At 37.0% G+C, this 16,363-nt stretch overlaps 1 protein-coding gene and 1 pseudogene across 1 annotated transcript; one reads left to right on the top strand and one right to left on the bottom strand.

Moving 5' to 3' along the window:
• The first annotated feature begins 864 nt into the window (after positions 1–864).
• On the top strand, positions 865–964 carry LOC143572558 (small nucleolar RNA R71; annotated as a pseudogene).
• A 14,059-nt stretch (positions 965–15,023) lies between these two features.
• Positions 15,024–15,326, bottom strand: LOC143572556 (putative carboxylesterase 17). The gene has a single exon (XM_077057687.1). It carries the CDS (start codon positions 15,324–15,326, stop codon positions 15,024–15,026), a length of 303 nt encoding a protein of 100 aa, XP_076913802.1.
• Positions 15,327–16,363: the final 1,037 nt, after the last annotated feature.

Here is a 16,363-nt window from a genome sequence, read left to right on the forward strand (position 1 = left end):
AACAGGTAATAATAGTGGCAGTTGTGATTAGCTGGTCACGTTACTTTCCGTGTCCTATACACTTCCCCATATGAGTCTATTTGTGCTGGTTCTACATTAAAAAGTTAGTCAATCAAAGCAATCAATTAATCCTATCCCTATCATTCACATACCCTTCCTTATCATTTCACATACAATGTTTTTAGAGGAATTATGTTTAAAGACAAAGATTTTATTGTTATGAAAAGATTTGAACGATTATGTAATATATGTTGAAATTTATATTCCGCGAAAAGTTTTAATTCACTCTTAGTAAATCCAATGCTAAAGTAGGGCACCGGGACTAGGGCCTTACACACTTTCACCCTTTTTGGCATTTCCATGTCCCGAACAGCTCGGCGTGAATAGGTTTTCACGACGCTGCTGCTGATAGCCACCGGTTTGGCCTCCACGAAAATTATGCTAATTTCTCCAGCTAGTGTTACCGCCGAAGGCGAGGTTTTGAGATCGAAAGGTGTTATTAACGAAGTTAACCGCCTCCTAATTTTCACTAAAGGTCACTAGACAATCGATGGTGTCATGGCCGCCTCTACACACCTCACACTTCACAACACTCTTCACTGTGAGATCGTTCACCATTTTCTTTAGTGAGTCAGCTTGAGCTTGGAGTGAGGTGTTTGAATCCACTTCGTACAATCCTTTGGCTGTATTGGTCGGGGCCCTAGTCTATCTCCCTTCATAGCTCGCGGCAAGATCCTCGAAAAGATCAAAGCACTCGGTAGGAAGTTTGTTCTTCAGCAAATTCCCATTGGCCATCTGATTTAGCATCTCTCTAGCGTGCTGCGTCGCCCATTATAGAACTTCTCCACAAGAATCAATGTCTTCAGGCCATGATGAGGACAACTAAGAAGTAAGTCCTTGAATCTCTCCCAAGCCTCAGAAAAAGATTCATCCGCCCTCATTCGGAAAGTACAGTTTTAGGCACAGTGAGAGAGAATAGGAACAAATGAAGATAGATGGACTCATTTCTAAGATTTCCTATGTTGAAGGTATTGCAAGTATGAACGAACATCTCGATGTGATTAGACGGGCCCTCATGAGCTAGCCCGTGAAACTGGTTTGAACTTCAAATCAGCTGGACGACGTGGGATGGGATCGCCCAGTTCCCATTTGCAGCTCCATCAGCGGCAGGTATGGTGATGCTAGTCCGGATGGTGGTGGACGGTTTACCTTAGTCGGCAACTACTATTTTATCGGGCTCGTCTCCCATATCTCTAATGGCAATAGATGTAGAAAGTGAATAAGGAGATGAAGAAGCACTTACTGATGATTGGGCGCGGCGCCTCTCACGAAACTCTCTCTCAGGTTTTTTGAATCCTAAAAACTCTGGTGGTTCGCATTAACTAACTACAAATAAAAGAAAAATTAAATTTATACTAAGTAAACAATTAGCAAATAAGGCACTAAAAACTAACTAAACTAATTTATACTAAAGTCAAAATTAAAACAAGTAGCAAATAGACAAGTCCCTAACTCGGGCCGTTCTCTAATTGCCTCTAACCACGTCCCCGGCAAGTGTGCGAATACATATATATATATTTATATATATATAAACACCAATCGCAACTAAGCTTTAAACCAAACAACCTAACCTAGTTCACACAATCGGCAAGTGTACCAGTCGCGTGTAGCAAAGAGTGAGGAAGTCCGGGTATCGAACTCAAGGAAACTAAAGGTGGCTCGGATACTAACCCTAACTAAGTCCTGCCCTGAAATATTTTTAATTGATTTTATTATTGTATTTTAATTAATTTAAACTAACTTAACTTAACTAACTGGAACACATAATGAAACTAAACGAGGTTTTAACGAATATGGAGAAACAACTACCTAGGAAAGAATCCTATTGACAGTTTAACGGCTAACAGAATTAACTAATCACACGACACCTGGATCTTAAAATAATCAACTAAGGCTCGCTAAAGCTCGCTAGATCACCTCTCGCTCTCACCAACAAACCCTCACAAATCTAAGAAGATTGAATAAATGCACTGGGAAAGATTACTAAGCTACCCTAATGGCGCATCTCCTATCGGACTCAACGACACAAAACTCACTTAAAATTGGTACTAGCAATTCTAGGGATAAAGGGGTAGCAAAATCTAACCCGATCTAAGACACTTATTTGCACGCAAAACTAAACCGGACAAGATCAAAATTCACTCTAGCGCAATTCTAACCAAACTGAAAAAGACGCGAGACAACCCGACTCCCTATTACCTCTCGGTTGCAAGAAAGGTGAACCTATTGAATTTTAATAATTAATCGCACTCAAGATTCCTACGTTAGTCCTAAACATGACAAGAAAAAAACACAAAGTCTAAGACCTAACCGAACGACACAAAATCAATCAATCAAGGCAATAAGGGGAATCACATGCAAAAATTATATGAAAACAATATTTTAACACATCAAAGATCAAACTAAATAAAACTTTTCAATAATAATACTTCATGTGATCAATCAAAACCAAATAAACCGTTAAACAACCTCATGTAACATCCTAAAATTTATAATGTTGAATAAAGAAAGTTACGTTTAGTGATTTCCGCGTTATTAATTAATTAATATCAAGTAAAGAACGGATCATGGATTTAGATTAATTGAGATGGGTTAAATGAGAATGGGCTTTAGGTCCATGGGCTTTAAGGGATATAAATATCCCCTAAACCAACCTAAAACCCTAAACCCTCATTTCATTTCCATCATAATCTCTACACACTCCAAAACACACACACACCACACACCGCCATATACGGCCGGCGGCCGAGGGAGAGAAACGAGCAAGATCCGAGAGAGAGTAAACGATTAGTTGTGATTAAACAAGTTAAACGAGATCCAAACGAGCACAAAAGGTATGTTCTTGACCTTTAAAGTATGTTTTATTGAATGTCCTTAAGCTTAAAGATCCAAGCTTTATAGTATATACGGGATATATATACGAACGAAATGGTTAGGGAACGTTAGTGGGTGATGTCGAACCATAACAAGGGTATTAAAATCGCCAAAATGCTTGATAAAAACCAAACCCGTAGCTGAACTGGGCAACTTCGCCTGCGAACTGGGCAACTTCGCCTGCAAACTGATAACTTCGCCTGCAAACTGGTAACTTCGCCTTCAAAGCTTAACTTCGCCTACTGCCAAGTTCGCTTAGCTGGTAACTTCGCCTAAAGCTAAGTTCGCCTAAGGTTTAACTTCGCCTAAAGCTAAGTTCGCCTAAGGTTTAACTTCGCCTAAAGCTAAGTTCGCCTAAGGTTTAACTTCGCCTAAAGCTAAGTTCGCCTAAGGTTTAACTTTGCCTAAAGTCAAGTTCGATTAGAAAATAAATTAAAAACCTAATGGAAAATGTGTTAAGACAGTTAATGTAAATAAAATTTTTCCAAGCTGACCTGGCAGCTCGACCCCAGCCAGGGGCTCTGCCCCTTGGACCCTGCTAGGGGCTGCCGCCCCTAGACCCCGCTGCCAGGGGCGCTGCCCCCGGACCCCCGTTCGTTGTGGGTTGTATAAAGATAGAAATACAACATGAGTAGTAGTAGTTAATTGATACATATAAATATTATACAGTTAGCCGTGCACAGCTCAAGAAGGGAATAACGATTAACGGAGAGCGTAACAGGATTCAGGTGAGTTTCTAGCCCCATTTATGTGTTATGTTTTCGGGGCTGTGTGCATACTCGATGTGTTGTTAATACATTTATCCTAAGTGATAAGTGTATGCCATATGTGATATATGTGATGGATATGAATGATTGCTTGTCGGTACGCGAACGATCTTCGGATATTGCGCGTACTGTCATGTCAAAAATAAAGGTACGAATATTATATATCGAAGATGTATGAACATTACAAATGAATACTTGTCGGGGCGTGAACGATCTTCGGATATTGCACGTATCGACAAGAGGTATGGGTGTTAAATGAATGATGTAAAGAACGCCTAGAGTGTTCTTATGCTATAATGTAATTATTGTATATGTGAAGTATGTGTATACAGGTACACGAATGGTATGTGAATTCTACGTTCGACATAGTAAGTTAGGATGGCAAATCCCTCTAGCTTTTGTCGGACATAGACTCGGCTGGTGATGACGTAGTTAAGGACTGCGGGCCTTATACGTAATGTAGATGATAGATGTAAACGTAGATAGGGACGGTGGGCCTTATACGTGTTACAGATAATAGACGACAACGTAGTTAAGGACTGCGGGCCTTATATGTAAAGTAGATGATAGATGTAAACGTAGATAGGGACGGTGGGCCTTATACGTGTTACAGATAATAGACGACAACGTAGTTAAGGACTGCGGACCTTATACGTATTATAGATAGGCATCAGCATAGTAAAGGACTGTGGACCTTATACGTGCTGTATTTGTATTGTGGTAGCATAGGGGAGGACTGCGGACCTCGTACGTGCTATGGTTTAGGTTGCAACATAGGGAAGGACTGTGGACCTTGTACGTGTTGTGGATGTAGGATGGTATAGGGAAGGACTGCGGACCTTGCACGTACCATAAATGGTGAACATAGGTAAGGACTGCGGACCTTTTACGTGTTCACGACCTTGAGTACAGGTATAGACGGCGGACTATGAACGTACTCTCGTTAGACTGAGGTTAGTGATTGTAGATATGTATGTATGTATGGTAGTAAGTATGTATGTAGAACAGAAGGGTAACTAGTTAGGTATGGATATGTATCTTCGGATATGTATGTATGTGTATGTATTGTATGGCGTCCGATTAACTAGAACTCACTCAGCGTAGTTGACTTTTAGTATGCACGCAGGTGAGTAGAATGAGACAACTAGCTTGAGCGGGCACATGGTGAGCGAATAGGAGACTGGCATTTGAAGACTCAAGATGTTTTAATGTAATTGACGTTTATTTTGAAAGACAAGAATGTTTAATTAAGGCAAATTTTGGATTGTTGTAACGTTTCATGAAAGTTTTTATATTCCGCGAAAGTTTTAATGAACTCTGATTTGTAAGAACTGTGTTTATGAGTAAATCCGACGCTAAAGTAAGGCTACCGGGTTCGGGGCCTTACACCTCAATATGCATCTCAGCCTAGGTAGTACATATAGTTTAGCTAAGAACCATGTCTAGAATAATAAACAAATCAATAATTAAAACAAACATGATCCAAATAAAAAATTCAGTACACAAGATTTAATAAACAATAATCAAGAGATCAAACCAAATGAGCAAAACACCTTCAAATAATTCTCTAGATGTCACAGTCACCAACTCCTATATTCGATTTCTCATGTACACCAAAACCCGAAATTAATAATAATAATATTATTATTAATATGGTGGTGAACTCCCGTGTGTCTTTCAAGTCACATATCTTCCAATATTCCAACCGCCAACTCTTTATGTCGTCTCCTCCACAAATAATTCAGTCGTCAAAAGTCTTTAAATATTGAAACCCTTCACCATCTAGCGTCTGACCTTTTCTTTCTTCTTAAATCACCGACATTCAAACCTCCTTTTGATTTTATCGGCCAATGGCCCATGTAATTTCACCATAATTAATTTAATTAGACTATGGGAATTATATTTTGCATTATCGCACGTCTACTGATCTTCTAATTTACATAGTCTTGTTTTGTTATTTGTGAGCCACAAGCTAAGTAATTGATCATCACTTTTATGACCAAAACCAATAAGACATTCATAACATGTGTTTTGCTATGATATTCAATTACCAAATAAATTAACTTCATTTTATGTAACGTTAAAATAATTCAAGTCACATTAGAAAATTAAACCCTTTAATTCAAAAGGTGGATAATAGTTATTAATGTAATATATTCCAACATTTACTTGTATGTCTTAAGCTTAATAGAAATACTACAATTTAGCTCGTGGACACTTGAAACAATTAAAATTTAAATATGAGCCAAATAGAAATATTATTCATTAATAACTAGCTCGAAACCCATTAAAAGTGTATGAAATATTAATATTATTTATATATAATATAGACACCATCAGTCAGGCTATCTTTGAAAATCCTTTTATGAAACGTCGATAGAAAGCCGCATGGCCAAGAAAACTTTGAATAGCTTTAACAGATGTGGCTGGTGGGAGTTTGGAAGTAGTTTCTACTTTTGCTCTATCCACCTCTAATCCTGCTCGATAGATCTTGTGCCTGTGAATGATAACCATAAAGTGGCACTTCTCTCAGTTCAACACAAGGTTAGCTTCCTCACATCTTTCTAGCATCCTTTTTAGATTTTCAAGACATATATTGAAGGAACAGCAAAGACAGAGAATTCATCCTTGAATACTTCCATTGAATCGTAAATCATGTCATGAAAGATAGCTACCATACAACGTTGAAAAGTAGCTGGAGCATTACACAGCCCAAAGGGCATTCGTCGGTAAGCGAATGTGCCGTAGGGCCATGTGAATGTCGTTTTATCTTAATCTTTAGCAGAGATTCGAATTTGAAAATAACCAGAGAATCCATCTAGAAAGAAGGAGTACATCTTTCCTGATAGACACTCGAGCATCTAATTAAAAAACGGGAGAGGGAAATGATTTTTCCTAGTGGCATCGTTGAGTTTGCGATTGTCGATGCGGACTCGCCATCCCGTGACGGTTCTTATAGGAATCAACTCATTCTTGTCATCGGTGACTATCGTCATTTATCCTTTCTTCGCTTGAGTACTTTCTTTTTTATCATGTCTTGCATGTTTGAATTTAGTCGTCTATGGTGTTGCACTACTGATTATAAATTTTCTACAATTAGAATCTTGTAAGTGCATAATGACGGGTTGATGCGTTTGATGTCCATGATTTTTCAAGCGATGGCTTTCTTATGAGATTTAAGAACTTTGAGTAGTCTTTCCTTCTCATCGCTCAAGAGGTCGAAAGAAATGATGACAGGTAAACGAGATTTGGCATCAAGGAAAGCGTACTTGATGTGTTTGGGTAATTCGTTAAGTTCTAAATTAGGCGGATCTTAGATAGAGGGTTTAGCTTTAGGCTCTAGACCTCTATCTACTTCTTCGAATATTCTCGAAGTTGTTTTCTTCTTCTTCCTCCTCTTGATAAATAACTTGATCTTATGAATTAACGGTGTGCGCCTTCTCCACAATCAATTGTGTGTCAAATGCTTCTTTCTCAATTGTTTTCCATCATGACAACTCACTATTGATTCACACATATCCATGAAGTATGCTGAATAATCGGCGTACTATGGATGTTTCAATGACTTTCCTATGTCAAAAGTTACCTCCTCATCCTCTACCCTAAGAGTGAATTTGCTGGTGCAAACATCTATGAGTGCTCTAGTAGTAACTAAGAATGGTCTTCATAAGATAAGGGGTACGGAAGTGTCTTCATCCATGTCAAGAATAAGAAGTCAACTAGAAAGACAAACTTATCGATTTTGACTAACATGTTTTCAACTTGGAGAAAACCGTATAAGGCATTGTTGACAAACAAGTTTCCTATTAAACAAGGAATAATGAAACTTCTTGGGTCAGTCATGTTCTTTGGAACCTTGTTCTGGAGAATGGCAGATCATTCCTCATTCAGTATCATGTGGGATAGCTCTTTTATCTTCCTTTTGTTTGATAGAATTTCTTTCAAGAAATTTTCATATTTTGACATTTAGGAAATGGCTTATATAAATGGAAGGTTAATATGCAATTGCTTAAAGAGTTCTAGGAATTTACCATATTGTGCCTCCATCTTTTCCTGCTTCAAGCTAGCTGGGTAAGGAATTGGTGGAACATATGGTTTCACAGGTTCTTTGATAGGTTTAGGAATGGTTGGAATTTGTTAACTGTCGGATGGGTAATAGTGAATTGTTTGTAGCAGTTATGCCACTTCTTAGGGTTATAGCATTGGCTTGAGCGTTAGGATTGGTAATAGTGTTACTAGGGAGTCATTCGGGAAGTTTCTCATAAAGTAGTTGGGCTAACTGACCTACTTGGTTTTCGATGTTTTGCAAAGAAGCCTTCTAGTTCTTTAGCTCCACTTAGGGGTGTTCAAAAAAATCTGAATACGAATCCAAAATATCCAAAAATCCGAATCTGAATTATCCGAAAATTCGAATATCCGAAATTTCGGATTCGGATTTGAATATTGATTCTGAAACTTTCGGATATTCCCGATATCCGATATCTAAAAACTTAAATTTTGTTTTTGTTTAATTCTTTATTATATATAAGTAAAAGAACTATCTGGAAACCCTATCCTTTCAAATTTTAAACACAACCATCTCAACCTATAATTCTTCAAATCTCGACCATCATCCATCGTCCATCGGGATCAGCGCCCGTTAATTAGACGCGTTCGCAGGTCGCCCTCACCAGAGGACGACTCGACAGTGGTGGTTAAGATGCCGTCACATCTCGCCTTCTCCGGTGGACAACCGGATATCACGCTGGTTGAGATTTCATATGTAATGAGTTAACGAAATCTGACTCCTGTAGTTACATAATTTTCTATACTTCTATCTAGATTGTTTCAATATAGAAATGTACAGTTTGTTATAGTTTCAATTTACTGATTCAATTTTAAAATTTTTTGGCTCAACTCCACATGGTGATTGTTAAAGATCCTATTCTTGGATTCGCTATTTTAATATATTATATTTTTTTAAAATTCGGATATCCGTTTCACTATCCTAACGGATATCCGAAATTTCGAATACGGATTCGGATAATGAATTCCATTATCCAAAATGTTCGGATATCAAAACTCCAGGTATCTGACTTTGTACACCACTAGCTCCACTTCATTCTTCAAGAATCGGCCTTCAGTCAATTTGTTTGAAGCTTTGGTACTTGCTTTGAGTTGCGCAGTAGATTCTCCACTATAGATCCACCATTCGGTTGCAGGCTGGTACTTGAACCTTGGTTTGGGTATGTAGTTTTAGGTTGAGAGGGTTATTTTTGATTGAAATGTTGTTTATCAAAGCCATTGATACTTTATTGTTGGCCCCATCCCTCCTGCTGAAGTTTGGATGGTTTCTCCAAACAGGGTTGTGAGTGTTACCATACATGTTATTCTATTGGCTTACAAAATCACATTCTTCGATGGTCATACTTTGGCAGTATTTGACCTTGTGATCTCCCCCACACTTGTCACAATTTACCTTTGCTTTGATCAGCTCACTCTGAAGTTGTTCAAATTTCTTCAAGAGGTCCTTGAATTGTGCATAGATAAAGATATTGTTATCGACATGGTGTATGGATTTGGGTGATGGGTTTGATCAAGGTGGATTATAGACAAAGATTTCTTGCCAGCTTTTTTTAAGATTTTAAATTCCTCATTTGTTGATTTGGTTCCGAGATCCCCATCAGTGACCTGATCGATTGCTTGTTTGTTTTAGCTAGTTTGAGCGTCGAAAAAAGTTTGGACTTGAAGCCACTTGTTCAATCCACGGTGCGGACATCGTCGAAGAAGGCTCTTGTATCTCTCCCATGCTGCGTGTAGTGACTCGTCTTCATCTGTCTAAAATCCGGTAATGCTACGCGATACTTGGCAGTTTCATCGGGTGGAAAGTATTTTGGAAGGAATTGCTCTACCATATGATCTCAATTGGTGATGGCACCGGATGGTAAAGATTAAATCCATTCCAAGGTGTTGCCTCTGAGCGAAAATGGAAAGAGCTTAAGTCTAGCTTGATCTTTGGAGCAATGTTTAATTTTGAAAGTTCCACAAATTCGAAGAAATCGGGAAATATGAGACAAGGGATCTTCGTCGAGAAGACCATGAAATTGGATAGAATTTCCGATCATATGAAATGTACTAGATTTGATTTCAAAGTTTTGAAGTATTTTGGGTGGTGCAAAGCTATTGTCATAGCCGTCGAGTATCGGCTTGCCATAATGGCTCATATTTAGCTCATTGTTTAGTTCCACCATCATAGGTTCCTCTTGGTTTTCCTCAGTCGATGTACCTTCTTCTAGTTCGTCCTTAACTTATTTGGTTGATTTACACGCCTGAGTGCGTTTTCTTTGGGGAAAGTGGCGTTTAGGTTTGGAAAGCGGTAAAATTAGGTCGGAAGTGGACGTAGAGGACATACACTAACTAAGAAAGTAAAAAGATCTAAAGGCACAAGTAAAGCTAAGCTAAATGAAGCAACTTATTTACTAGAAAGATAAAAATTAAAAACTAAAGCTAAAATTGAAAAATAAAGAAGATAGAAAAATATTTTTGTTCTTTTTGATAGATTTTATTTTATATATATAAACTATAAACAAGGCTTAATAAATACTCGGATTGTTTGTAAAAACTTGTTGTGTGTTGGGTGGTACAGAAAAAGTGTTATGTTTTTCAAAAGTTTTGATTACACAATGTCTGGTTTTAAATTTATAAAAATGATTATTATCTTAACTAAACCACACACAAATAGGCAAGTATGCCTATCATATATGTAGTAAGTATAGGTAAGAACCAAGTATCGATCCACGGACACACTTGTTTGATTCTTACTACTAAATCGTTGTATTTATTTTACCGGAAGTGAATATAATATTGGTTTTGGTTTGACAAGTAAGTTTTAACAAATGAAATTATAGAGATAAATTAAAAGACAATATTTTTGGTTTTATATATTTTTAGATGGAAGATTAAAGATAATAGTGTATCATCTTAGTTCAAACTGCTCTTAACTTTGGTTCAACAATGAATTAGTAAACATGTGATGTGAGCTTGCTATAGTTATTAAATGTGAGAATAGCACTTTATTCTTAAGTCATGTTATTCCATGATAATTAAAGAAAGAGATATGCATAACATCATCATCTCCACTATTTTATGTAAGCAAGTGGTTCATGATAAATATTTTATAAAATAACTCACTTTGAAGATGAGACAATCCCTTAAATTACTACGTGAATTGCCCTTGATAGTTTAGTAAAATAACATTTGTACTATACATTAAATATCAATTAAGATTAGTTGATTTGTAAGAGATTAACCTTGAATTACCAAGTATTAATCCACACAATTCTTGAGAAATTGTAGAACTTATGTTATAACCACCCAAGAGTTGTTAAAATAGGTTATGTTACACACTCACTTAACAGGCAATTAACCGATCTTAGTGGATGGGTATCAACAATCCGTTTTCACAAACATTGTTGATGATTCTCATTCTAAAATGGTTAATTACTAATAACATTCCATTTGGTCCATGTCAACATTAGGATTCATGTTTTTTCCCAAACCAAGCCCTTACAAGAATGAAAATTCCTCGGCTTATCATCAAGCTTAGAACTTGGCGGGTCATTTAAAGATTCTTAGTTTAATAACCAAACCCATACAAGAGTGGCAGTTCCCCGACTTATCGTCAAGCTCGAAACTTGGTGACTATTTTAAGGTTCGTCAAGGTCTCACAAGACTAACATTACTTATCAAAAACATATCACATGTTTAACTAACATTTATGAACTTTAATTAAGATTCATTATAAACCAAGATGATACAATCAAAGTTTAGCCAAGAATAAACATAATGTTAACCATCAAAGTAATAGATAGAAACATAATCAAATTGAAACAATATAACCAATTTGGATGACTAATCTTTGATGCTAATGATCTCATCCAAAAGCTTAATCTCCTTAATCTTCAAGTGTTGGATGGATGGGATAATTCCCTTATTAATGGTGGTGAAAAGAGGTGGTTGAAGTGGAGTAAATGAGGTTGGAAGGTGTAATGAATGTGGAAGATGAGCATTCAACTTATATGCTGATCAGTTGTCCAAAACAAGGCTATACTAGGCAAAGCACGGCCATGGTGCCATTTTTTGTTATCTTGAATTAAATTCTCATGTCATGTTCGTACAGCAAGGAGAAACACGGCCGTGTTAGGAAAAGTGCGTCCGTGTTGAGTCCACAACAGTCCAAATTTTGTCACTTTCTCTTGTACTGAATACATGACCGTGTTTTGGGGAGGCACGGCCATCTTTAGCTTAAGAACCTTCTATTTTGTCTTTTCCTTTTATTCTTGATAACATGGGTGTGTTTGGGTTAACATGGCCATGTTTTGTCATCCTGATTTTTATCTTTTCTTCATAAAATCTAGTCATGGTCATGCCTAGATTCTCCATGGTGTGTGTTGAGTTTATTTTCACCGTTAATCTCCGTTTTTCTTTGTATTTCAGCTCATTTTATTTCTTAGATCTATATTTACCTATAGATGGAAATTATAAACATTAGTGGTTATTTATTCTAATATATTTTCCGAAATTACACTTATTTGGAGATATTTTAGTGCCGAAAAGATGTATAAATTCTTATACATCGATTAACATGTTAGAATTTAGAGGTTCCAATCTGTAATTAATATGTTAGAATTTAGATAGATGTAAAACATAACCATGTTTTACAGTTATACTTATTTTCGGGTTCAGGCTATTCTTTGAGTAAAATATGTCCGCTTCTTTGCATCACCTTTTAGTTGAACTAATTATAGTTACACCAAAACATTATTGCAACACAAAAGAAATAAAAGTGAAGAATAAAATATTTTTGACCACTGACAAAATTTCCAATAGAAACATCATACTAATTATTAAAATCGACCAACAAACACCAAATTCTTACCGAAAATCACTCAATCGAGTCCAATATAAAACCAACCTTGAGTGTGTTCGGTACAACCACGCACCAGTCCATCTTTGACATAAAGAAATTGCGTTGCCCTATTCCAATTTCAGGATTAGAACAGTTGGAGTATGATAACAGATGGGATTGATTCAATCGATTGATTGATTACCTTGAATCATATGAGAGAATGATAACCAATGTGACTTCAATCATTGTTGGTTTAAATTAGCTTCTTTCGTGCGTTTCAATTTAATAAGAGAATAATAGGGCTTCAATTATTGATACGTTTCAATAAATAGGGGAAGAACAAACGATTGGCATGAAGAGCAAGAGGATAAGTAATTGAAAGGAGCAATTAAGTCATTGAAGGGAGCAATTAAGCCGCCGTGAAATTGAATGTTTGCCCAAGGAAGACCTAAAATCGTAGAGCCGGTGAATGGGATAATTAATTTAATGGAGTCTAGGAGAGAGATTGTAGGGATATGAAAGGTTGCCTATATTATAATGTAATATAGAATATAGATATGTAAATAAATTATCACTTCTTTCAACCCGCTGCTGTCGTGCACCGATGCCACCACAACAATTTTTCTATTCATCACCATACCGTTTGCCGACTACTAGTGTCTCAAATAGTTATTTATTAACCAATGTATATATATATATATATATTATCGGTTTTATTAGATAGATCAGTTAAATTTATTTCGTGCTTGTATCCGTTTGAAACCGAGATCTTGTCGAATTTTGTTTTTGTGTTGATTACTTGTTTATCTTTTTGTTGTGTATCTGTTAACTAACTGGTTTTAAATAACTAACTAAATATCATTGAACTAGGTTTTGATAACAAAATTATTATTGACTGATCATCATTCGAATCAAACATAGAAAACATTATTGGATTATGAAACTTGGTGTTAGGACCATTTTGTATTTGCTGGTAATTTGTCATTATGTAAGTTAGCTAGTTGGACTTTATATGTTTGTATGTTTGGGCCCAAAGCCATGCATGATGGAGCCCAATGGGCCATTAATAATACAAGATAGTGCATGAGCATACACACTATAAATAGTGTGTGTATCTCATGCATACACAACCTTTTTGCCATTTTACTTATCTTATCCTAAACTTCAAACTCTCTCTTCTCTCCTTTATCTCTACCCTCACGGTAATAAACTAAACCAAACAAGATCCGAGTTCTCTGTCCTCACTAGTGATTTCCGCTAGCTAGTGTAGAGGTTGATCCAAGTAGATTAGTATTAGTGTTGTTAGATCCGGTCAAGGGACCCACACTTGAAAATACAACAGGAGAAATCTAAGTAGTGAGATACTTCATACGATTTGTGTTAGTCTTTTTACTATCACATAGTAACTAGACTAGTGAGTGCAGGCGGTAACTGATGCGTTGCTTATTTTGTGACTTACGGAATAGGATGGTGTAGAGGTGCATAAATCGGGTTTTTCAAATACCCGGGTTCAGGTATGGAACTAGGTTCGGGTATGACCGGGTATTGGTAATACCCAGGTCGGATTCGGGTCCGGGTATTGTCTCTAAACACCATATCCTATGAATCAGGTTCGTGTCAGGTATAGAATCGGGTATTTGAATACCCTATTCTCGGATATTGAAAAAACCCTATTTTCATGTTTTTTCAGGCTTTTTTCCGAGTATTTTTCGGGTATAGATTGGATTTTCTAAAAGTTTGCACTTTTTAAGGGTATTTTTCGGGTATTTTTAAGGTATTTTTCGGTTATACATCGGGTATTTGAAATGCCCGGTTTCGGGTATTGGAAAAACCTAGTTATGGGTATGGAACCCGTTCTGGTTTTCGGGTATTACCCGGTACAAATCGGGTCCGGTTCGGCTTTTAGTACCAAAATGCATACCCTATCGGTACCCTACGGGTAGGGTCGGTACGGGTTCGGGTATTAAAAATACCGGTTCCGGGTTTTTATTTTGGGTCCGGTTACGGGTTAAGGTTTTTTGTGCACCTCTAGGATGGTTGTTTATTATGTGGTGTACCCCATAATAAAAATCGTAGGGTTTCAAATTATGTAAGTACGTAAGGTGTAGGTTGTGATGAATATATCAGAAACTCTAAAAATTGTTGTTAAAAAAGACTAGGACAATAAGAAGTTGCTAAAAATCATAAGACCTCTTAACTACATTTTGATTTGGTCATATTTGGATCGAGTTAACCTACCCAACGCCGATACAGTTTACAATCCACATTACTTACAATTTAGTCAACACATGATCAAAACCGGTTTATGATCTATTTTGGTTCGGGTTGATCATGATATGAGTAACTAATAAAATTAAATCTGCTCTTTAGAGGTGAATTTTATTTATAATGATGGAAAAATATATAAACATGCAAGAAATGTATATAACAATTTATTAGTGGTTTCCAATGAAGTGGGAAATCTTTTGGATCAGTTTTTGAGTCTGCAAGGAAGTAATTGGATCAACATCAATAGCTACTTTGTTAAGATAAAAGCTATGCCCAACTCCATTACTCACCAACAACTCAATCTTCTTCCCATCATTCTTCATACCTTCATAAAACTCCATTTCTCTGTCAAACAACAAGTCGTCCTCCGCAACACACAGCAGATACGGCGGCAGATCCAAACCCGCAACCATCTCATTCATCGGACATGTTATGGGGTGGTCTTTATTACTCCCCTTCGGCAATGCCATCGTCAAAAACTTATCCAGCATGTCCTAAGTCATCATCGGAGACTGCGGTTTTGTTATTTGGTATAAACAGATAGAACGAAAAACATCACTGATCATTAAACAAGGCTGCAGCCTTTAAATACAAAGAAATTAAAATAACAACTTGCATAAAACTAGGACAAAGCTAACGTAAACAATAAAACAAACTTAAACTAGACTTGGTAAAATGAAGACATGATCATCCGAACTTATCTCCACTTCCTCCTTATTCTCCAACAGAAACCAAACTCATCAAACGGTTGAAATTGTGTCATGCAAATATCGAACTTAGTCCAACAAACCCTCCCTCAAACTTGACTCACCACTCATGTCAAGTTTGCTTTCAAGTGGAAACTCTCCCAACTGACTTCTCAATCTTGTGAAACACTCACCATGAACCAGCTTAGTTAAAATGTCTGCAATCTGATCATGTGTTCCACAAAACTTTAGCTCTATACTTCCATCATTAACTAACTCAAGTAGGAAATGAAATCGAACTCCAGTATGCTTACACCTTCCATGAAAGATAGGATTTTTAGCTAACTTGATTGTAGATGTGTTGTCACAATTTATTGCAGTTCCACCTTTCACTTCAACTCCAAGATCCTTCATTATACCTTGAACCCATAAAACCTGACACGCACAAGCAACGGCTGCTACATACTCAGCCTCGGTAGATGACAAAGCAACAACACTTTGCTTTTTATTGCCCAACTAACTGCAGTTCCATCCCACAAAAACACATACCCGGAAGTACTCTTTCTATCATCTTGATCTCTGGCAAAATCACTATCGGTGTAGACCTTCAACTCACTCGTTCCTCCTCTTTTAAACCAAAGCCCGTAATCCATTGTCCCTTTCACATACCTTAACACCTTCTTAGCAGCAGCCAAGTGTATAGACTTGGGACTTGACATGAATCGGCTGATGAGACTAACCACAAACTGGATATCGAGTCAGGTGTTAGTAAGATACATCAAACACCCTACAATCTGCTTGAACACCGTCTCATCCACGGC

Source organism: Bidens hawaiensis, unplaced genomic scaffold, assembly GCF_021521415.1.
Source record: "Bidens hawaiensis isolate Kalapana, Puna unplaced genomic scaffold, B.hawaiensis_p1.1 tig00025968_1, whole genome shotgun sequence".
Classification (NCBI taxonomy): domain Eukaryota; kingdom Viridiplantae; phylum Streptophyta; class Magnoliopsida; order Asterales; family Asteraceae; genus Bidens; species Bidens hawaiensis.

Bases quoted from the DNA above. Each gene is read 5' to 3' on its own strand.
- LOC143572556 (XM_077057687.1), bottom strand. From the start codon at position 15,326: ATGGCATTGCCGAAGGGGAGTAATAAAGACCACCCCATAACATGTCCG.